The sequence below is a fragment of the Trachinotus anak genome, unplaced genomic scaffold, assembly GCF_046630095.1.
Source record: "Trachinotus anak isolate AG129_WGS33_773 ecotype Australia unplaced genomic scaffold, CSIRO_AGI_Tana_v1 ptg000003l, whole genome shotgun sequence".
NCBI classification, from domain to species: Eukaryota; Metazoa; Chordata; class Actinopteri; order Carangiformes; family Carangidae; genus Trachinotus; species Trachinotus anak.
In genome coordinates this window covers 18,038,097-18,061,214 of record NW_027273854.1, presented here as the reverse complement: position 1 = coordinate 18,061,214, position 23,118 = coordinate 18,038,097, and the positions used below count along the sequence as shown (strand labels likewise).

Below are 23,118 nucleotides of genomic sequence, written 5' to 3'. Positions count from 1 at the left end.
TAATGTGAACAGAAAGCTTTATTAGAAAGCTGTGTGGTCTCACACGTTACACAAAAGATACGGAAGGGAATGCTAAAATTTTTTTTATTATGTACTCAAAAATATCTGTATAAACTGGAAATAAATGTCTAAAGATTTTCAACCATTTATCATTGCAACCCCAGAAATTCAAGCAGAAAAAGATGAAAAAAGGAACATGTCAGGTCAGGATCTATGTCATTATTGAAGTCCCAAGTTCAGTGGGAGAAGGCAAAGTGTCCGAATGTGTGTTTGTTGTTCTACAGATGCACTTTTCAATAATTTCAGTGTGTTTTACTATCTGAACCCAAGAGGATGTATCAGGCAGAGGCTCTGAAATCTGCGTGAAAACAGATAAACAGAACGAATAGAAAACGGTAATGCACACAGAAAATGATAAAAAACAAAAAGTAACATTAGATCTAAAAAAAAAAAAAAAACACCACTGAAATGAGAAGTATAACTGTGTGTCCGAGGATGACCTCATTGCACCAGCATTAACACACTCAAAATGTGTGTTAGAAGCGTCTGTAGTAGCGGTGCGGGGGTCCGTAGTGCATGGGCAGGTCCATCACGTCCATGTTGTGGTGATGAGGGTTGACGGGGGGGTTGTGGTGATGATGATGGTGGTGGTTGTTGTTGTTGTTATTGTTCAGTGGGGGCAGGTGCTGCAGTGGCGGCACGTAGGGCGCCGGGGGCAGCCGGGGCACGATCACCTGGTGGTACATCCTGCCCTGGGGCGGAGCCGGAGGGTAGCGGGCACGTGGAGGGACGAAGAGGGGCGCTTGTACCGCCTGGGGATGAGGTGGGGCTGGGGGGTTCGGGTTGGGTGGGTTTTCGGGTGGCGGACCCACACGTGGCCGCTTTATGTCGGTAATGGGCTCCGGAGGAGGACCAACCCTCTTCCCTGAATTATCTGAGAAGAAGAAAAATGGGAAGTTATTGATGAACCAGCTGACTCGACCCTAACCCACACTGCATAGCATGTTAAATCATCCCTGGAGGTTTGAATCTCCCCCTGCACGCTCTCACCTGCACACACAAACACATTCAGACAAAGCAAACACAGGAAACACCCCTGCAACTGCTGCCGGTTTATGCTGTAAACATCCAGCAGAGGAAGCAGCAGAGAGAGGAAGAATAATGTTGCTGCAGTGCAACATTTCTCTGCCAGGGAACATAATTCACTTCATTTATATCAGTGTAAAAAAAAAAAAAAAAAAACTAACAGGAGGTGGGTGGGGTGATAAATGGGTCACAAACAACAATCAATAATTAATAGTTTCCAATGAAATGGAAATAGTCTGGCCACAGTTTCCAAAGTAAGCTGAAATGAGTGCTGCGCTGACCTGCACATTTCTTATTCAGCTCTGCCTCTCCTTCCTTCTGGATCTCCTGAATGATCCGCTCGTCATCTTGCTGCAGAAACACAAACACAAAGAAGGCGTTAGTCTTGATCAAATGAAGACAGCATATAATTAACTAATCAGACAGCTTTAAAGGAAAGTTACTTTACATAGTTATACTTCACAGGAACAACAGGAAGACCTTTACGAGATAATATACCTTTATTACCACCTTTATTATTAATACCATTAATACTTCTACTGTGGGAACTGTTGAGACTGTTTCGGCCCTGCTCATTTCTGATGTAATAGTTTGTGCTGTTGCTATACTGAATTACATTACACAGTGAGGTTTTCTTTTTATTTTGTCCCATGGAGACACCAAACAATTTCCACCTGCATCTGACACTTGTTGGGGAAAACACAAGGAAGTAGCATCAGCTGGCCAATCACAGCTCATGCAATCCCAACGTGTAGCTGCATTCTTGAGGAGGCTGCTGTGGTGGGTGGGACTGCAGTTTGTCATTAGAGAGGATGGTGTGGTCCAATTGATGGTGTGCTAGTCTGGAACGCGTTAACCCATCTTACAAAATATACTTTTGGGTTAAAGCTCGTGAGCCTCATGTTCAGATCTGTTAATCTTCACCTCTATGCTCAACAGGGAAGATTTTTAATTTAAATAATGCTAAGAAGGCAGCCGACCCCCTTTACAAACCCTCCACTGGTCCCAGTATTTATCCATTTCTTGGCAATGCTTTCAGGACCAGCTCTTGGCCGGCTCTGGGGCCTCTGCAGAGCTGCTGGAGCAGCTCCAGCTCATTAACTTCTCGGGGACTAATTGTTGGTTCTGGTTGCCAGTGATACTGTGGCCAGGTCACTGTGGGCTGCCGTGGAGTCAGATGCTCGGGGTCAAAGTGCAGGGAGAGTTGGTGGACATCTTTGCGAGTGTGAAAGAGTGTGTGTACAGGACCGCTGAAAGATCTTGGAGCTGGATGTGCAGTGAATTAAGTTTAGTGAAGTTTGAACGATTCCGTGACCAAATAACCAAAATGAAAGCACACAGGGAAAAAACGTTACCGTGGGGTCAGTCCACAGGGAGCACTTGCGGCAGTGGCGGCAGGGCGCGCCGGGAGAGCGGGCGTGCTGGCAGAAGTGGTTGTAGCCGGTGATGGGCTCTCGGCAGAGGTAGCACATGAAGCTGCCGCAGCGGCACGACATCCGGTTGCAGCCCTCCGACTTGACCAGGCCCGTCCCACACTTGATGCACTTCCTCACCCGAGCTGCCGTCATGCGCTCCTCACTGCAGTGCACGGACGACAGACAGACGGAGTTAAAAAGGAGGCGAAGATGAGGATTATAAAGAAAGATGAGCGGTGGAGGAAGAGTTAAAGAAGAGAAATTAAACATGAAGAAAGACGGGGAGACTAAGAGAGACAGATGGAGCACACTCTGAATCTGTGATGACAGATAGTCAGATGATCTTCCCTCTGCCTATCTCAAGGACAGAGTTTTCCTTGTGTATTTTAAATCCTGATGTCAAACGAGAAATTTTGTCTGCGGCTCAGTTTCATGTTTAGGATTTCCCTGTACACATTAACAAGAGGCCGTCACCTGAGTTTTAGTTTCAGGGTCAAAAAGAAATATTTTCACATCTTGTTGACTCGAGCTTCATCATACAGTCAACATGACTGTAGGCTACAGGAACAGGAACTGTATATAACCAGACTAGCTGCTTTTCCACATGGCTGTTTTCATTATTTTATCACTTTCACTGCTGACTGTCAAATGCTTATCACCTGATATGGCTGGCATGGTGAAAGGGGACGGGAATGGTGGACAGCTTTTGCTGAACAGTGACAACCAGGAATCACATTAAAACCTCATGAAAACTTTAAGTACATGGTCTGAGACAGGGGATGCTAATCCTACAACCATCTGAGTCAACAGATCGTATCATGTTACACACATGAGCTGTACTCACACTCAGGCCCAGAGGAACCAGGCAGTGCATTTCTAACTGAACCCAGTGTGACAAACACCGGCACTGAGTGCAGTACAACCCCAACAGGAAGAAGGGACATGAACACCCTCCTTCTCTAAATGAGACAGTTTTTACATCTTTATCTGTGCTAAATTCTGACATCTGGAATATGAAATACATGGTTTGTAAATGTATATATATTTTTTATTATGTATTTAGTTTTTTTTATGTTTTACCATATTTTAATGTTTCATTTCATGTCAGTTACAACTGTTTATTTTAGATATCTATTTGAGATATTTGTGATATATTTGATGTTCATCAGGCTGGACTGGTTGGATGGTACATCTGTAAGTGTTTTAACATTTTGACCTTATGAGGATACAACTAGGATCAAAATATTGTCCATAAAAATCAGTTTGTACTGAGGTAAACGACTCACTGAGGACTCTCGCTGTTCTCCATTATTTATGCACATATGAGACCAAACCTCTACATGTGGAGTGGACCACTGTTGCCATTGTGATTCTTTTAGTTTTGTCCTGTTATAACCATCAGGTCTGTCCTGCTCGGACCCTGATCCACTGATCTGTCTACCAGGCCACTTCCTGTCTCTTTCAGCACCAGGAAGTAAGAGGATCGGCGAACGGCTCAAAACAGGAAGTGTTGCCAGTGGGACTGCTGGGCTACAGGAAGCAGCCGGCCTCTCCGCTTCCTGGAGGCTTGTCCGGGAAACTGAGCTGTTTACCCAGCATCCTCTTTGAGTGAGCAGTGAGGGGTGGACAGCGGTACTGCTGTTTGAGTTTATTCTTTGTGATGTATCAAGTATTAAGACATGAATGTGAAAACTCTCCTGCTTGAAACACAATAGATGATTTGCATGAGCTTGATCATGGAGCTGTTTCTAGTGTGTTTTACATTAGAAGAATGGACCGTTTTAAATCAGAAAATAACCTGACAGTAGAACACGGACAGTTAACTGCATCCAAAAATAACAAGGCATAAAAATAAGACAATCAATAGAGTAACAATTGAAAAATCACAGTAAAAGATGGACTGGTTGGGGACAGAGAGGGGAAAACACCACACCACAAATGCTTTTTAAAATAGCAAATATATCATAGCAAACAGGAGATATACGGCTGAGAGGTGGCATGTTGATGAAGGAGTCTGGTGTGAGATACTTACAAGAGCACCCTCATGCGGATCTCATCCCTCTCCAGGACCTCCTCACATGTCTTCCCTACATGCTGCTTCCACTGGACGTGACACTTTCTACAGCTCTCCTTCAGAAAAAGACAAGAATGAGACAAATGTAGTGAGAGATCAGAGAGAGGGGTAAGGTAGACGAAAAGAAAGAGAAAGAAGGAATGTAACATTTATTATATATATCATCAAATAGCAAGAGATTATGCCACATTTCCACACCCCATCCCTCCGCCACTACTCCTCCTCTCACATTATCCCAGTTAGTGCTGAACAAGAGGAGCCCTGCAGTCAGAGTATTCCTCCACAGCGCCTGCTCTATATGCTGCTGGTGCTGCCACTGCAGGGACTCGGACTTGCAGACACATCTAGGTGTGGCTCTCCCTGCAAATGTGAGAGCGTGTCTGCAGCAAGAGTGTGCGATTTACTCGCCGCTGACTGCTCGGTTGCCTAGAAACAGCAACTCCATCCTCTCCAACCTCCAACCTCCTTCTTGTGTCAGCCCCAAGACGTTCAGCTGAGGGACGTGAGGGGCAGACAGCATCTCTCACACACACACACGCACACACACGCACACAGACATACACACACACACACACACACACACACACACACACACATATACACACACGTCAGCTTGGGGTTGCCTCCTTTGCTAACCCTTAGCTAAGTGGTGTCACCATAAATATTTGAACCATTCATGTAATATTGAAGAATGTGGCATATGACAGCTGATGCAGCACAGTATGATCCATATCTCCACGGCAACCTCCAGTCTGACCCCCAGCCTCAGTCAAAATCGCAACCTTTATATCCGGTGACCTCCTTAAATCACTGCGTGTGTTCCATCTTTTATGTCTCTCTGCGAACACAGGCTTGTTGCTCTCACAGTCTTCACTCAGACAGATATGGGTGTGCAAGGTCAGCCAGAGGGTGGAGAGCTGGGCTGGAGAAGCCAGAGTTTTCCCTGGCATTCGGAGCGGTTTGGATCACAACACTGTGAAGACTCTCGAAAGGCACACAAGGACTTTTAGAGACAAACTGTGGAGCTGGTTCAGTAGCTTCAAGCGAGGGCAAGATCCCGTTTTCTGAGCCTCATCAAACGTGAAACAGATGAAACTTTCCTGACTGCATGAAACATAATCAAGAGACATGGGTGTGAATATAATGAGAAAACCCTCACTGGTGTATGATTTCAGTTAGATAGAGGGGGTTTTTAGAGAAGGGGAGGAGAGATGTAGAATCAGACTGAAGTGTCAGAAAAAGCCAGATAACACAAAGACAGAGGAGGCAGAGTGTGAGGAGGGGAGGAGGGCAGGAGGCAGAGTGGTGAAAGATCACCCCCTAGTGGTAACCTAGAGACCAGGAAGAGGGAGCGCATGAGAACGAGAGAGTGTGCGTCTGCGCGTGTGGGACCTGTTTGACAAGCTGTTGAAAAGCAGGAACACACCGGAGTTCTTATAGCGCGGCTAAAAATACAGCCGGTGATGTCAAAGTCAACCTTGAGTGGGGCGTGTCATCCCCGCCCCCGCAGGTGTCTCATTTAAATACACACGAGTGTGACTGGAATGTGACAAAAGGTCAGAGAGACTCACACACACGTCACTTTATTTTATGTGCAGCAACATGAGGAACTTTAATCTGGGGGAAAGGTGCGTGTGTGGCTACTTCACTCTGCCACCATTCATTCATATTCACTCACTCCTCCCATCCTGTTCCCCTTGTTCCAACTTGTCCTCCATCTCTATTCACCACACTCCTTCCTCATGGGTCCTACCCTCCTTCCTCCTCTCCCCAACCAGTATCTCCTCCCTTCATTCATACCTCACCTCTCCTCCTCTGAATCTTTCTCTTTTTCTATCTATCTGTTGTGCTGCAGGCTGCAGCAGCCCTTATATGGCAGTGCAGGCTGCCTGCAGAGCTTCTGATTGGGGGGGGCCTTGCATCGAGTGTGTGTGTGTAGGTGTGTATATGTGTGTGTTTTTTTTTTTTTTGTGGGGAGACGGCCTTTATTGCAATCTAATCTGAATCTGCCCTGTGTTCTACAGAACACAGGGCAGGAAGGAAGAGAAGAGAAGAGATGTATAGCTAACACGATAGATAGTGATAGAAGATGCTTGTGTGGGAAAACTGATAAGAGATGCAGCAGATGTGATCATGTATTTGATGCCAACCAGAGTGACGCAACACTCGGAGACACACAAACACACTGTTGCACATTTTCAGCTCTTGTTTGCACTGTGACTGCTTTCCAGAGGCCTACATATTACATTCCTCTGATTTCATGAAGTAATCATAACCAGGCAAGGAGCAAGCCTGTCCAAATGTCCTCATAACCACATGTGGAATACATTAACATCCGCTTGTGTGTGTGTGTGTGTGTGTGTGTGTGTAGGTCAGACAGAGCCAGGGGAGAGGAGCAGGAGAAAAGAAAAGAGAGGGAGGAGAATCTGGGTCAAACTTGATCTGAACCACCTTTGAATCGGAGGAGGAAGTGTGTCCAACCAGTAAGAAATCAGTACAAGGGGAGTGGGAAGTGCGGCAGACCAATGAGGCCGCGGTGTGGAAGAAGACGGGTGGGCTCACGGAAGTGTGTCAGTTACATAATGAAGCCCCTCCCTGCTCACAGACTGAGTAGGGCGAGGGGGCGACTGCACAACAACTGTCTTCAGCCATGCTTATGCTGATGGGAACCAGGGACCCAAAAAATAAATAGAGTTAGAAAAAACCCCCCAAAAAAACGAAAACAAAACATACACATTAAAGCTAATCTGTCTAATAATTATATTCTTATGAGAATATCAGTATTTGTGAGGGGGGGGGGGTCTCTGCCACTCAGAGGATAAAACACACCAAAGCAGCCACAGTCACATTTTTATCCTTACACACATTAAAAAAGAAAAAAGTTTTAGTCACACTTTACTGTTGACTAAAAAGAGCATGACCACTGTTCCCTTTATAAGTGTCCTTTCAGAAATACTGGCCTCTAATCGTTGACCTACATCTGCAGCCGTGGGTTAGTGCCCTGCAGACGACCAATATTCAGAAAAAGAAAAAATATCTGGAGCATGTCTAACTTTTTTTTGTATCTTTGGGTGTGTATTTGGATGTAATGGGGTGCAGATGTGCAGTCACACTGCAGGTCAGACACTGTGAACCTCTGGCTCCACCTACGGGTGGATGCACAGAACTGCAAGAGAAAAGCCAGAGCTGTTTGCATTTATATAACCCCAGAGCTTTGTCTGCTTGTGTTCACGGCCCTGTGCTTCCCAAACAATGACTGAAATGACAGTGTTCAACCGAAGCAAGGAAGTTAGTGAGACAACAGTGAGCCAGGTGTTCATAGAGAAGCTGCTGCAAGTCAGAGGAACTAGAGGAGCCCGGGCACAGTCGGCAGATATTAGCAAATAAGAGGAGGTCTTTAAATGTCGCATCTAATACCCACAAGCTTAAAATACACTGAAGAAGAGATCCAGGCTGAATAGGCCGTGGCTGTGGATGCCCATTACAACCAGTTTCATAACAGAGCTGGACCTTCATCACCCCAGTTGGAGCCTGCTGTATAGAAATCCATGTCAAACTTAGGACAGGTGTCTTGAGTCATCAAATACACTTGCTACTTAGGAAGCTACAACAAAACCTAATTGATACTGGTGGCAACCAGTGCTTCCTGTTGTAGTTTCTGAGGGGTCTGAAACTACAAACTACAAAGGGTGGCAGGGTTTGCAGGGTTTGCAGGGCTTTGTCAGCCCTGCAAACCCTGCCACCCTGGTTCCTGAACCATCATTAGGAGCTTTTTTGTTTTTTAGCTTTTACAACTGGAACTATTGCACAGAAACTAAATTTAGTCTCTGGGTTCCTTTGGCTAAGACACGGGTTCAGTTCGTAAGTTCCGCAAAATCTTTTTTTGGTCCCCTGGTAAAGTTTCTGCAGTGGAAATGTGATGTAAAACTACAACTATGGCAGCAGAACTGTAGCAGTAATACACTGCTGAGGATCCTTTCAACACAGATCACTGCTCTGCTCTAATGTAACCGTTAAAGGCAGATGTCTCTCAGTGCTGTTAGTCAAACTGTTGTTGTGGACCTTGAAATAGAGCTTAGCAACATTTTGACCAACTACAGGTCTTTCTCAGTGTGTAATATCTTGTCTGAAGACCTGTAGTTGGTAGAAATGTTGTTAATAAAAGTGTGCAAATTTTCCTTGTGTTGCAATATTATTGATTTTTTTGTCCAGCACCCGTCCGCCTGGACCGCTGTGGATGGGTGCACGACTCCTCTTAACTTATTCAGGTTCATCTATTGATTATTTTTTTAATTAACTGAATAGTTGTTTAATTTAAAAAAAAAATAGTAAACCTGGCTTTGTTCAACAGTTCAAAATTCAAATATGTTCACTTTACAATCATATAAAAACAGAGAAAAGCTGAAAATCCTACATTTGAGGAGCAGAAACCAGCAAATGTTTGGCCTTCTTTAGCTAAATAATGACTTTACAGCAGTAATTTGAAAAATGCACATTAACAACAAATATCAATCATCTACCCTAGTCCACAGTTACAGGAGGGCTTCACCTGCTAAGAGGGGAGTAGACAGTAGGTGTGTTTCCATTAATTTGCTTAATGCACATTTGAAATTGCTTCACTTAAAAACAAGTAACTGAAACATATGAACTTCTCAAACGTCGTAAGAAAATGTATATGGTTGCATGAGGTGGTTTTTCAGACTATTGGACAATGCAATAATCTATGGATAACAAAACAAAACACCAGTGTAAAATATGGGACCCTTTAAATAATAAAAATTTTTCACCATATATATGGTATAGATTTATTGCAAGAAATACATTATGATTGAAATGGAAACATGTTTTTTGCATTTTCCCTCCCTGGGGCCCGTTACCTGCTGCATCAGGTCCCAGGGAGCCACTTCCAACCGAGAGGCAGACCGCTGGAAATCTGCTGTCAGTTTAAGTGGACTGATATCGCAAGAAGAGAAAGTGCCAGATTTAACTGCATAACATCACTGAATGGAAACACAGACCATTCACAACTGTGTTTTGTCGACTTTTCTGCACATTTATTATAACCCAATCTCTCTCCCTTGTTCCGAGAAGTTAGCGTTAGGAGGAGTGTGAGTGTGTGTGTGTGTGTGAGTGTGTGAGTGTGTGTGTTGAGTCATACAGAGATTGTGGTGGTGCAGGAGTGAGTGTGAGACATAAAAAGAGACAAAGACACATCAGGAGAAAGAATGGAGGGATGTGTTTGTGTGGTTTGTGTGTGAGTGTTTCTGAAAAATAATGGAGATTTTCAACTGGAATCCATGTGACCTCCCTGGCAGACACAAAGCAATGCCTCCCCCTGCATTCCTCAGACAGAGGGAGGTGTCCCAGAGATAAACACAGAGGGAGACAGAGGTGGCGACCTCGCCAGATGGAACCGTTTCATCATCAAAAACTGTTTATCAATCTTTCCTCTCTCACTTATTTTGATCTCTGTCTTGTCCAGGCTGCACTAAGGTGATTTATGCTCAAGTGGACGCGGCACACAGAGCTTTCAGGTTTTACTGTCACGCTGGACTGAATTATTCATGGCGTCCGCTCTTGAAAACAAATCGTGGCCCAATCTGTCTTTTGTAGAGTATAAATGAACTCTGACAACCAGCCACATGCGATTACATCAGAGGATGCTTACATTATACTGTGCAAGACCCACAGTGTTAAGCTACATTTGACTGTGGACATATCCCTTTAAAGCCATGGCCTGCAGTAGTTTCCCAGAACCACACAGTGTCTGATAAAGTGAAGAAATACAGAGTTGAACTGACCTTGCGGCACCGAGGGTTGGGACAGCTAAACAGAGACATGTCTTTGTCCAACAAGGCCGGGAAGTTGCAAAACGGACACCTGCAAAGGGCCAGAGAGGAAGGAGGGTTAAGGAGTGAAGGTGAGAGGAAATGAATGTTACAGCTGTGCATGAGACACAAAACATCCAGACAAAAAGATCCCACTGTGAGAAAACAAAGAGCCGTTATGTCTGGTCCCTGATGAGTGTGCTGGTCCCCGTCACACAATGAATCAACATGCATCCAGGCCGACTCCATTGTAAACAGAGGTGGACAGTACACAGCTCCATTACTTGAGTCAAAGTATAGATCCTCAGGGTCCAATATTACTCCAATACAGGTGAAAGCTGTGCAGTTAGATTTTTACTTGAGTTAAAGTACTGGAGTACTTGCTTGCAAAAAATACTCAAGTATCAACAAGTACATTTTTTATGTCAACGCATAGTTGTATTCTTCTACAGGGCACACACAGTGTGTGTTTGTGAAAAAATAACCTAACCTTATGAAAAAAAAAAAATATATATAACCTAGTTCCACACAGGAGTTGGCTGTGATTGTTTTTTCTCAACATATGGTCACAACATATGGTCTATCACATTTTTCAATAAAAGAAAATACATTCCACTGACTAAAAGCTCTCGTTCAAAGTAACGAGTACTTCATAGAAATGTAGTAGAGTCAAAAGCACAATATTTGTTCAATGTTTTTAAGTGTAGTGAAGTGAAAGTCATAAGTTTCCAAAAAGAATAAAACTCATGTAAAGTACAGATAGTTGAAAAATCTACTTACATACAATACTACAGTAAATGTACTTCATTACTGTCCACCTCTGATTGTAAGTTCAAAATATACTGCCAAAATGCAGCTGGACAAACAGCTGGAGTATTAACATATTGGTCCAAGTGGTACAAGCAGGACTAAGTGTTTGCAACCACAATCATAAAGGATCATTTCCATCATCGATTAATCTGCCAATTATTTTCTTGACTTGTTGATTCATGGTTTATCTGTATGATGCTGTATAATGTTAGAAAATGTAATGGAGCTAAATCACATCTAAGCAGTTCTGATAGAAAATGAAGGCGTGAACACACACACACACACACACACTTACCGCACTAATTCATCAGCACAGGTGGCAGCGACGGCCTCCTCTGCCTGCCTCTCATAATATTTACACAGTATGTTTTCTGGCAGGACCTTCTCCAGCTCACACACTGGGTAGGAGCACGGGCAGCCCCCCTCCATGCAGCTCAGCTCCGACTGCAACAGGGACACACACATTAACGCACACAAATAATCAGAACTGCACAGATATGTTCACAGAGCACCTTCAGATGATGCAGTTCTCAGCCACATGAGCATAAACTGAGATTATCAGGTACAACAGTGCACTCCGATATTCTGTCCTCCTCATGCATGGAAGTGGAAGTGGACAAAACATTGGAAACATGATCTGATATAACACAATCTAGACACTAACACTGCCATGACATACAGCCTCATAAAGATGACCAGCAGCAGAGAGAGGATTTATTACATGACTGTTTTATTGGATTACATTAAAATAAACCAGCATTTATAGACTGACCACTCTGTATTTTACATGGCTACATGGAGGGTCTGTCATGCATTTAAATCCTTATGTTGTGTTTTTTGCAAATTGTGTATACTTTACAAAACTGATTCTGATTTTAATTTTGATTCTGATTCTGATTCTTTATACTGCTGCTGGCCTTGTTTCATGACACAGTGATAGATATGATTCCTTGCAGTTCACTGCAGCAGGAAAGTCAGCGTGCACAGACTTGTAACCTGGACTGCACTGACAGTTTGGCAGATATTATGTCCACTGCAAATTTCAAGGGAGCAAAACCCATTCATTAATCTAACAGAAAGATTAGAAGCGCATATGGTTGCAGAAAATAAGGTTTAACAAACTATTTGGCAATATGACCATGACTTTTAACTACAGCATTAACATTTGTTACAATGTTGGTTTTTATAGGAATAGTAGTTTTTGGTTGCTTGGCTGCATTAGCAGGTTGGTCTGACTCACATCATGTGAGTAAAACTGTGTGTGTGTGTGTGTGTGTGTGTACCTTTCCGGAGCCAAACACTGCCTCCTGAGCGTATTTGACCAGGCACTCTTTACAGAACAGGTGACCGTCTGAACACTGCGTCATCTTCTCAAACGCAAACTCCCCGTAGCAGCAGCCACACTCAATCAGCTGGCCGTCCTGCAGAGAGAATATGATGTATAGACCTATTTTAATGTTGCTCTCTTGTATCCAAACCTCTCTGCACTTTTCAGGCGTCATCTTTTTCATAAATTAGAGAAAGTGTCAAGAACCTCCTGGTTTGAAAGGGATTAACAAGTAAAATTAATTTACAAAGGAACAAGTCTACAAGTAAATGACTTTTTGGGGACAACAATTACCTTCAGCCTTTTGACTTAATACTCAGCATATCTACATTTAATTATGGGTATAAAAATCAAAGTTAATTGGTGGAACCCTCATAAATTATCTTTAAGGCTGTCAATCGATTAAAATATTTAATCAATGAGATTAATCGCATGATTGTCCATAGTTAACTCTCGATTAATCGCAAATTAATCGCACATTCTTTATCTGTTATAAATGTACCTCGATGGGATATTTTTCAAGTTTTTAATACTCTTATCAACGTGGGAGTGGACAAATATGCTTGATTTACACAAATGTGTATCTATTATTATTGCAACAATCCAGAACAATGACAAATACTGTCCAGAATATTCTCCAGAATAATCTCAAAGGTACTGCACGCAGGCTTTGAAGCTGAACTCATCCTTCAAAAGACCCTTTTCTTTATCCGTTTCTGCTTGAGACGGTTTGTTTCTGCTTGCCATCCACAACGTTACTGCTGCGTCGCCTCCTGATTTCCCAAACTATGGGAGCGGCCCGACGGTCATAATCACAGAACATGCTTGTGTTAATCGCGCATCAAAAAATCAGCGGCGTTGTAAGGAATTTGCATTAACTCGTTATTATTGCGTTAACTTTGACAGCCCTAGTTATCTTACATATACAGTAATTTCAGTGGCAACATGTAACTGCCTGAAATCTTATATACTGTATGTATTTGGCATTTGGTAATAAAAACAGAAGATTTTCCATCATTCATCAAGAAGAAAGTCTTGTTTAGAGTTAAATGAATTATGTAATTTTAAACCGTAACACTCATGAATCGTGACATTTCACATTTTCTTAAAATTCAATTATGAAGTAATTTACTGACAAAATAACCCGATGAGGTTTGACTGAATGGTGAGCTCTTCAGCCTCAACGGCACCTACAGTATGAACTACTGTGAAGGTCGTATCAATTTGGACAAGGTGTGTGTGGAGTGGTTCCTACCTTCTTATATTCATCTTCATTGACCTGCAGAGCCAAGAGGAAGTCCTCATGCTGCAGAGAGAGAGAGAACAAGAAGGTTAGGCTCAAATACAGTCAGTTTATTCTCAACCATCTCCTCTGTGAATCAGAAGTCACTGGCACTTCCATCCAGTCCCTCTCCTCTATGTAAAAACCAGAAGGCTCTAAATATGGTTAGAGATGAGCTTATCTCTGAGAGTTAATGCTCTCTGAGAGGATTTTGTTTTCTGCTCAAGTGTGTCACTTGGTGTATTTTCATACATTTAGCTTCCTATACATGCAACCACACAAACAGTAGTGTTATGCTGGTGGAAAAAACTGTAATGCTGGCAAAGCAAAATATGAACTCCCTGCTGAGCAGAGACTGAAGTTTGATAAAGACTGTATTATTACAACTGTGAGTGAGAGAAATGTGTGTGTGTGTGTACAGTACCTCTGCCCATTCCTTGGCTTTCTGCTGATAGAAGGACAGCTCCTTCTGCACAGATGCTTCCAGGTTGCTGTACGTCCTGCAGTAGCGACGGTCGTTCTCCAGGAAGTACATCCTCTTATCCAACTTCATTGATCCTGGTGACAAAGTGAGTGAGAGCTGGATTACATTCAGTCCTACGTTCAGAGTTTTAACTGCACCAACAGTTCACAGTCCTCGGACCCAGTGCACAGTAAAAAAAGGCTTACATCAGCTGCATCAAAATGACTCCCCCTGACGCACCGGTACTGTCGCTCTGCAGTCAAACTCATTTACTGAAGCTTTTGCGAATGAAGGGCTGAAAGGCTTTATCAACAAATAATGACCTCTACCTTGATTTAAAGTGTTAAATACACTAGTATGTATTAGTACTGAGTAATGCACGTGCAGGTGGGTGTGAAGATCGTATCGTGTGCATGGAGAGAAAAGTGGGAACGTTTGCTCACCATGCTCAAAATGGAAATCAATGTAGCAGCGCTCAGAGGAGGCTCTGCTCCGTCGTCTCTTTCCTGAGGGGTCGCCTGAATCTTGCCACTTCTTCAGAGCTTCACATAAGGCCTGGGAGAGAGAGAAAGACAGAGAGGGGCTGCTGAGGAGGCTGAAAAGAGGCCAAAGAAGTAGAGAAAGGGGAGAATCGTAGCTGCATTCCTAAGATGCATAGCGTACTACGAGACCACGAGTACCTTGCGTGTGATTGCATAGTGTCCCTTCAGAGCATTGAGGGCCCATTTGATGTCCTGACAGCTGAGCATCCTGAAATCTGCCATGAGCAAGTCGGCAGCCTGCATCACAGCCTCTGGTCCCACCGTGCCCAGCTTGGAGTAGTCAAACAGGTCCTCAGTCACCTGAAAAAACCCGTTACAGATGCATGAACACAAATACATAGACCCTGAGGTATCTGAATCAAAAACACATTCAGGGCCGTCATTTAAATGACGTAAGGCTGTTTCCTGACTGTAGGGTGGGTGGGGGAGCAGCTGAGTGATCAGGCTTTAAGGACGGAGAGAATGTTTCTGCAGTCTCTGCTGTTTTGTGTGGACAGATCAGAGAGCCTGAGGTGGGATTGTTGTTTCTTCCTGTATATGTGTGTGTGTGTGTAGTACCCTGTAAACTTTACAGTCACTGTTCACTTTCTGTCCCACTCACATAATGTAGTCGCTCTCTCAGCATATTTATCGTCTGTTTACCCGTTCCTCAACAAGCTGCACCTCTGTTCACCAAAATCATCCACTGACTGACACCAAGAGCAGCTCCATTAGAGAAACTATCTGTCTGCTGTGCTCGGTTGACATAATTACATAATGAGGAACAATCTCTCCTTCGTTATTTTTAATCATGTAACTGCTTAGTTTAGAGATAAACAGAACATCAGTAATCACTAACATAGGTTTTATACTGCTGTGGCTCTAACAGACAAACTCACCTCTGTCTGGGTGTCTCCAGACTCCAGCAGGATGCTGCTGGGAGCTGCTGCAGCTGCTGCAGCCTCCCTCCTCGGATACTCTGGGTTCTCCAACAGCAGGTTACAGATACTGGAGACACAGAGGGGAGACGCAGGTAAACAGGCTTGCATGGACATGGACACGGACACGGACACGAACACGGACAGGGACACACACACACGGACACACACACACACACACACACACACAGAGACACACAGAGACACACAGAGACACACAGACACAGAAAATATTCAAGTACTGGTATTCCCCTGGAATTTATACAAATGGTTTCACTTTACTGTTTAGTATATGTATATTCACCAACAGACTTTTATTATCTGTCAATCTAGACAAAACAAATTCAAGTACACAGATTTGGTTGTGTGCTCTACAGCATCTGTGGCAATGAAATGCATATTGTGAAAAATGTCAATAACAGTTACCCGAGGACAAGGTGACATATTCAAATGTCTTGTTTTGTTTGACCAAAGGTCCAAAACTCAAACAGACTCAGTTTACTGTCACAGGAGAGTCTGAAAACTAGCAATTATTCACGTTTTTGTGCCTGAAACTTTTTTGTTTAAAAGTTAGTAAGTGACTCGCAGATTATAAGAATCGCTTACACACACTACAGTATCAGTCAGATTAAATCTAACAAATGTCATTCAAAAACATTAAGTACCAGTGATGCCAGTTCAGAGATATATGGGACATAAATGCAAATAAAGAGTGCATCATATAGAGCATTTTGACCAGTTTATGACTTGTATGTCTAATTTGTTGTTATGAACTCAAAAAAAAACTATTCTATTTCCCCAAACTAGACAAGTGCTGGAGAATTCAACAGATATTTAAAATTATGAGCATGTGAGTTGTTTATCCCGACCCTATATGAAACACAGGAGAAAAAGTGTAGGTGCTTCTTACACATTCAAGTCTTTCACATTATTCTTTTGGATCAGTTCTGCTACATAGGTTTCCTGGACATCTGGGAACAGATCCAGCTGTAGAGAATGCACACAGAGTTGAAGGGGTACAGACAGAAGGGGGAGATGGAGTTGAGGCAGAAGAGGTGAGAGACATAGTTACACCTCAATTAAAGTTATTCAACTTGACATTAACCAACTTCTGTGAGTCTGTCTGTTCAGATGCGGTGTGTGTTTGGGTGTACATTCCAGTACATGCTTCGTGTATATGGTACTTACAACAACAGTGATGAGGGGTCTGATGTGAGGATGCTGCTCTGGTCTCTCTCGTGGTACAGAGGGACCAGGCCTTGCATCCTCTATTCGTGGAATGTCCTCTGGTGCAGGGGGGACCGCAACCAGACCAGGGGCTGGATTGACCCTTTCTGGGTTTGGGGCCATGATGAGACGAGCCTCTCCTCCATTTGGAGGGACTGGGGCTGTGGGGGCTGGAGGAACAGGAGGGTTAGAGTTCACATTAGGCACCCTGATGTTGAGGCCGCGGGCTGGCGGACCCGCGCTGGCACCGGCTTGTGGCGGAGGATTGGGAACAGCCGCCCCAGGTCCCTGACTCCCCAGGATGATCCGGTGACCTGCCTCTGGAGGTCCTAGTCTTTCTGGGGCTGCAGCTATTAGCACTGCAGGGGGGATCACCGGTATCACCTGAGGGGCTTGTGTTGCCTGGACTGGAGGCTGGGCAGGGGCCTGGGCCAGGGGTTGTGGCTCAATCTGAATGAGATTGCCTTGCATTCGATTGAGTGACACAGGCTGTAGCAGGTTCTGCGTCCTGAGCTGCAGCTGGGGCTGTGTTATTAGAGCAGAGGCTTGGATACTCGGCTGTTGTGGAATAACAACCAGCTTCACCTCGTTCAGCTGGATGAGGTGGGGCTGTACGGTTGCAGTCTGTGTTGATGTACCAGGCTGAGGCTGCGTCCGTGTGTGAGCCTGTGACTGTGCAGATGAAGTACTAGCCTGAGGATTGTCTTGTGTATGAGCACTTGCACTTGCCTGCTCTTGAGTCTTTGTAGAAGAACTAGATGCAGTTACTGGAACTGCACAGGAATTATGTGTGGCACTGGCAGAGGTACTCGCCCGGGGCTCCACCAGTATGTGTGCTGAAGAGCCAGCTTGTGGCTGTGTGAGTCCAGATGTGCTGGGCTGAGGCTGAATACGAACTCGTATAGGTGTTCTGGAAGAGATGGTATTAGCCTTGGCATTTGTGGAGGTAGATGGGGTTTGGACAGAAGAAACTGCATGGAGCTCCACATTTGTATGTGCTGACGTACCGTCCTGTTGCTGTGATACTGTGTGAAGTTTTGGCTGAGACAGTGTGTGCGAAGAAGAGCCAGGTTGTGGCTGTGTGTGTCCAGAAGTGCTAGACTGCACTGGTGTCTGAGTTCGTATGACTGGCCTTATTGCGGACGAGTTAGCGTTGGCATCTCTGGAGGTAGAGGGGGCAGCGCTCGGCTCCCCTGTGGGAACCCCAGAGGTTGCACTACTCTGAGGTACAACCTGAATTAGGTTGTGAGAGGCCCCACTCCATTTAGCTGCTGGGCGAATCAGGTGTCTGCGCGCAGGAGTTAGTGGCTGCAGAAGAACACAGGAGGCAAAAGACACACATTGATAGATGAATGGAAACAAAGATGCTACTTCTGTTGTAACTTCTGCAATTTATATTATTGATAGCAATTTCTAACTGACCTTATACAAAAAAAATAGACTTTCACGTGTCTAGTGAGTTAAATAACAAGTCTCTGTGATGTGCAAAATCAAGATTTAAGAACAATGTTTGTTAGTCACCTCCAGTATGCTGATGTCGTCATCATCGGCATCATCTGGGACTAAAACAGGACTGCCAGGTACCAGAGTCACAGGCTCCTCGTCCGAGTCATCGGAAATGGTGATGAGCTCCCTCTGACGGGCACGGGAGCCTGCACAGGCACAAGGCACAGTTAGCATCAGGCTTTTCAGAACACTGCATGTGCATGGATGAAATCTAAGTATTGTACTACTGTCGTTAAGGGACAGAGTATGTGAAAGAGAAAAAAAAAGAAGGAAAAAAAGAACACGGTGGGAGCCATGGTGAAGGTATTCATGTTTATCTTTGTTATAGTACATTAGGTACAGTTCCAGAGAGCAGCTCCAGGACTGAGGCCAGTGTCGTGGTCAAGGGGCAGAAACAAACACCAATTGTGTTATAAAATCTGGTTCCTTTGAAATATAAGTCAAAATGTACAAGTCTGTGTACTGTGTGTAAGTATGCAACAAGTCAAAAATAAGCCCCACAGAGCCCTGGACTGGTACTGATATTTATACAACTTGACGCCACTTGCTTGTCTTGTACAAATTTTGCAACTTGAAGCAACTGAGTTCTGGATTTTGAATCTCTTCTAAATAAACTCTGCAAACATGATGCATTGTTGCATTTCTGGTTGCATCAATTAAGCAATCCAAAAGTGCTTAAATCATCATCTGTCATGCACAAGCGACAACATTTTCAGTATATAAAACAGAAGGCTCTATCAGGCACAGAGATTTCTCAGAGACCCAAACATCATCTACAACTAATTGAGATGCTGCAAGAAGGAAGTGTGCAGAAGATTCAGTTCATCCAGTCTGTTTATTTTTTTTCCAGCACACTCACTGAAAATGTATCTGTGCAAACTTCATTATCAGTTGTCAGCTTGTCAGTTTGGTCCTCTCGGCAAAGCAATGTGTGTCATGCCAATGAATTTTGTGATATAAGGAGATTGTGACTGACACAGACATTTTATTTATCTGCATGAATAAAAAGGTGATATTTCACATTTCGATGCCAGTGCAAATGTTTCTCAGGATAAATGCTTAATGGTGATGGTGACATTTTACATGTACAAATAAGATAACTAAGGGATGTTGCATTGCAAAGTAGGCTAGATTACCATGCTTTAATACAAAGATTTTATTTTCCAACACATCGTAGCTAACCTGAGGTTTATAGAAGGTGCTATGAGATGACATGTCACTAAATAAAACCATGAGTGCCATGATCGCCGTTGATGATTAAACTGGAAGATGGACAGTGGTGGTTTTATTACAGATTGAGCTGGATATATGCATGTAAGTGAGGACATGAAGGTGTGTCTCACCTTGGCTGCGGTGGACGTTGAAACTTGCCAGGTGAATCACATCGTCGTCACTACCTCCATCTGCCATTGTGAGACTACACTTACCAGCTCCCCTGTAACTGCCCACACAGTCACTGCTCAATCAGTACCATCTACTCCCCACACACACACACACACACACACAAATATTAAAGTGCTGGTAATCCCCTGAAGTTTAAACAAATAGTTTCACTTTACAATGTATGACTAGTCATAGCATTTACCAATCTCTGAGGGGTCTGACTCCACCCTGTTACCATAAATAATCTGATCACACGCAAAGCATATGCGACTATGCAATGTTCAACTGCCATGCCAGCAGAGGAGAACTTAACAAAAAGGAAGCCTGCATAAAAGCAGAAATGCCAAGCTTGTGGAGGAATGTGAGGGGATAGGATTTGTGTCACTTTAAAATATCATTGGCTAGCTAACTAAAAGTTGATTTGATGTTTTGGCCAATCTAATTCCACAGGAATATTTTGCAACACTACCTTTATTAGTTTTACTTGCTAACCCAGCCCCAGTAGACCTAGATCAAATCAAATTAGGTATCAATGTAAATCTTACATGTTATTAAATAGTAACGTTAGATGCTAACAAGCTGGCAGTGTTGAAATTGTAGCCATATGAATTTGCGTTTTATTCATCGCCTTGACATTAGCCTACACTGTAATACTAGCTTAAAGTTTAAGATGCTGTGGTAAAAAATAAAACATGCCAGAGCGACAATCGATCATTTCCGCGCACACACAGAACAAACCACTGCTTCCAGCTAAGCTAATGTTAATTAGCTTGGCTTGCTAGCTAGCCAGTAGGGTAACTAGTTAGCTCACTTCTGTCACGATTTCTGGCAATAACACTGCCTCAAACCAAACATGTTCAGTCTAACACCTATGTATCAAAAATACACAAGCAGAAAAGTACAATACCGCAGCTTCGTGTTGATCGACCAGTCCAAAACGCTTTGTTGGTGGACTGACAATCCGTGAATATCGAAACAAACTGCCAAAACAAGAACAGTAGCGACGTCACACGTACAATGCCTCCGACGCGCAAGCCGGTGGCCTTCTGGGAACTGTGGTCTGAAGGGAGAGGGTATCCCCGGAACTGTAGTAAGATTCAGGGTTTGGGTAAGTCCCCCCGCAGAGGGTAATCTGTTTTTACACAAGCCAGAAGAACGACAGAGGTGATGGCTGCGAGCAGTTCCCCTCTACACTCTCCTCCCATTGTACCAATAGTGAGCTGTTGAAGTCACACTTGAGGGAAAATAATTCTAAAAATAAATAAATAAATAAAAAATATGAATGAAATAGGTAATCCATAATTTCAAAAGTACAAATCATAAAGGGATAAATCATCACCAGAAACTACAAAACCTGTATTTCCAAATGACACAGAGCTACAGATTATAAGATTTTAAAAGAACTCCATCGCATTTCATTCATTTATGCCAAAAAATATCAATGCACACACAGCTCAATTAGATTTTAGTTGTTTAGATCAGTGGTTCTCAAACTTTTTCACATCAAGGAATGATTTATTATAGAAAGTGTTTGGAACCCATGACAAATGATTGTTACGTGACTGACTGCTGGAAAGGTTGGAGAAACAGATAGATGGATAGATAATACCATCCAAATCAAGCATCAATATATTTATGTTTATTAGAATCATTTAGCTATATAGAGTAAACATTTCTTGATTCTAGAGGTGCAATGAGTCGATTAATGTAGTAGTCGTACCACAGAATATTAATCAGCAACTATCCTGATAATTGTTTGAGTCATTTTTCAAGGAAAAAAACATCCAAATATTCACTAATTCCAGCTTCTCAGTTACATTTTGTCTCCTTTTCTTATGTGATAATAAACTAAATATTTGTCAGTTTTGAACAGTTGGTTGTACAAAACAAGCTATTTTAAGACTCACACTTTAGCCTAACGAAAATTCTGATGGTTGTTTTTTTGTTTACATTAAAACCCAATTTTTTTTAAATTTAAAAAAAATATTTTGTAGTCAGAACAGTATATCAAGTAAATACACAAAAGACTGATCAATAATTATCAGCTGCAGCCCCAGTTCATTAATTTGGATAGTCCTGTGTTCACGCTCAACTATCCACTGACACACACACACAAAGAAAATACTGCACATAACACAAGACATGTATTTTCAATTTAATTTCTTTTAATATAATCTTATTTACATTGTATTTTTTCATAAATGTTTAGTACATAGTAAGTTACAATACTCTTGCATCCATTACACAGTGAACTCAGAACCTAGAAAATGCAGATTGAAATGATACTGCTTAACAGTCCTCAATCTACAACACATCCCAACATTTTCCACATTACTCGCTCAACATTTAGGTTTTTGAATTCATTCACTTCTATGGAAAATTAATGACTGTAAAAAGACTTTGTTCATTCATGGTGGTCTTGAGGAGGATGACTACTTTTTCTAACTTTCAGGCTATTGACAAAAAGAGACAGGCAGAGAAACATCAGGGCCACAAAGAAAAATAAAAAAAGCTGGTGAGATGGATGATGAAACATGTACGATGAGATTTTATTATACATGTCACATACAACCGAAGAATTCCTGAAGCTGACTCCTTCTTTCCATCCGTCGTGGCTCATTTTTGAAAAAAATATCCAGGTCATGCCCTCGGTCCTCTCCATAACGTCAGTAGAGTTAGATTTTAAAATTAGGCCCGGGAAAGTCAATCCCTTTCACTTCAATAAATGTAACATGGTATTTAAAAACACCAACACACTAACAGTTTCCATACACTGACAAGAGTATTTCACCGCAATAATATGAATGTTAAAAAAATGTAACGAAATTCAATAAAACCCACTTTGTGGATTACTTGAAATTGCAAGTGAACTGACCCTTCAACTCTGGTAGAGGGGGTGATGAAGAGATTAGTGTCGGCTCTTTGTAGAGCATATAGCAGCTTGGTCGGTAATCACTTAGTAATAAATAATAAAATATCAGAGTGGATCAGAGTGGTCGCAGATACAAACGGAAGAGACAAAGAGTTACCAAACAGAGGAGCAGGCTCATTTGTTCATTTTTTTTTTTTTTTAACAGCATAACTGGGTGCCATGCCTGACACACACATTCACACACACTCTCACGCAGACTCACACACACACACACACGCGTACGCTCTCACATAGACACAAACACAATCTCACACTCTCACCGTCTGACATGCGCGCGCACACACACACGTTCAGATACACGACAGTGGTTAAACATGAAGCATGAA

The 23,118-nt window shown here is 43.0% G+C and overlaps 1 protein-coding gene across 1 annotated transcript; it reads right to left on the bottom strand.

Annotated features, from left to right (window-relative positions):
- rnf216 (ring finger protein 216) lies at nt 1–20,907 on the bottom strand. The gene is made up of 17 exons (XM_071474264.1): nt 20,768–20,907; nt 19,821–19,951; nt 18,493–18,623; nt 16,933–18,279; nt 16,655–16,731; nt 15,706–15,814; nt 14,966–15,127; nt 14,729–14,840; nt 14,247–14,380; nt 13,796–13,846; nt 12,497–12,634; nt 11,509–11,657; nt 10,377–10,455; nt 4,534–4,631; nt 2,442–2,664; nt 1,368–1,437; nt 1–934 (listed from the first exon to the last, which is right to left on the bottom strand). The coding sequence occupies exons 2-17, from the start codon at nt 19,885–19,887 to the stop codon at nt 537–539; spliced, it is 3,345 nt and encodes a 1,114-aa protein (XP_071330365.1). The 5' UTR covers nt 19,888–19,951; nt 20,768–20,907; the 3' UTR covers nt 1–536.
- Between the last annotated feature and the right edge of the window lie 2,211 nt (nt 20,908–23,118).

Coding starts and splice junctions, on each gene's coding strand:
- rnf216 (XM_071474264.1), bottom strand. CDS start 19,887: ATGGCAGATGGAGGTAGTGACGACGATGTGATTCACCTGGCAAGTTTC. Junction 16,732..16,932: donor GACCCCTCATCACTGTTGTT/GTAAGTACCATA, acceptor CATTCTCTACAG/CTGGATCTGTTCCCAGATGT. Junction 12,635..13,795: donor ATGAAGATGAATATAAGAAG/GTAGGAACCACT, acceptor TTCTCTCTGCAG/GACGGCCAGCTGATTGAGTG.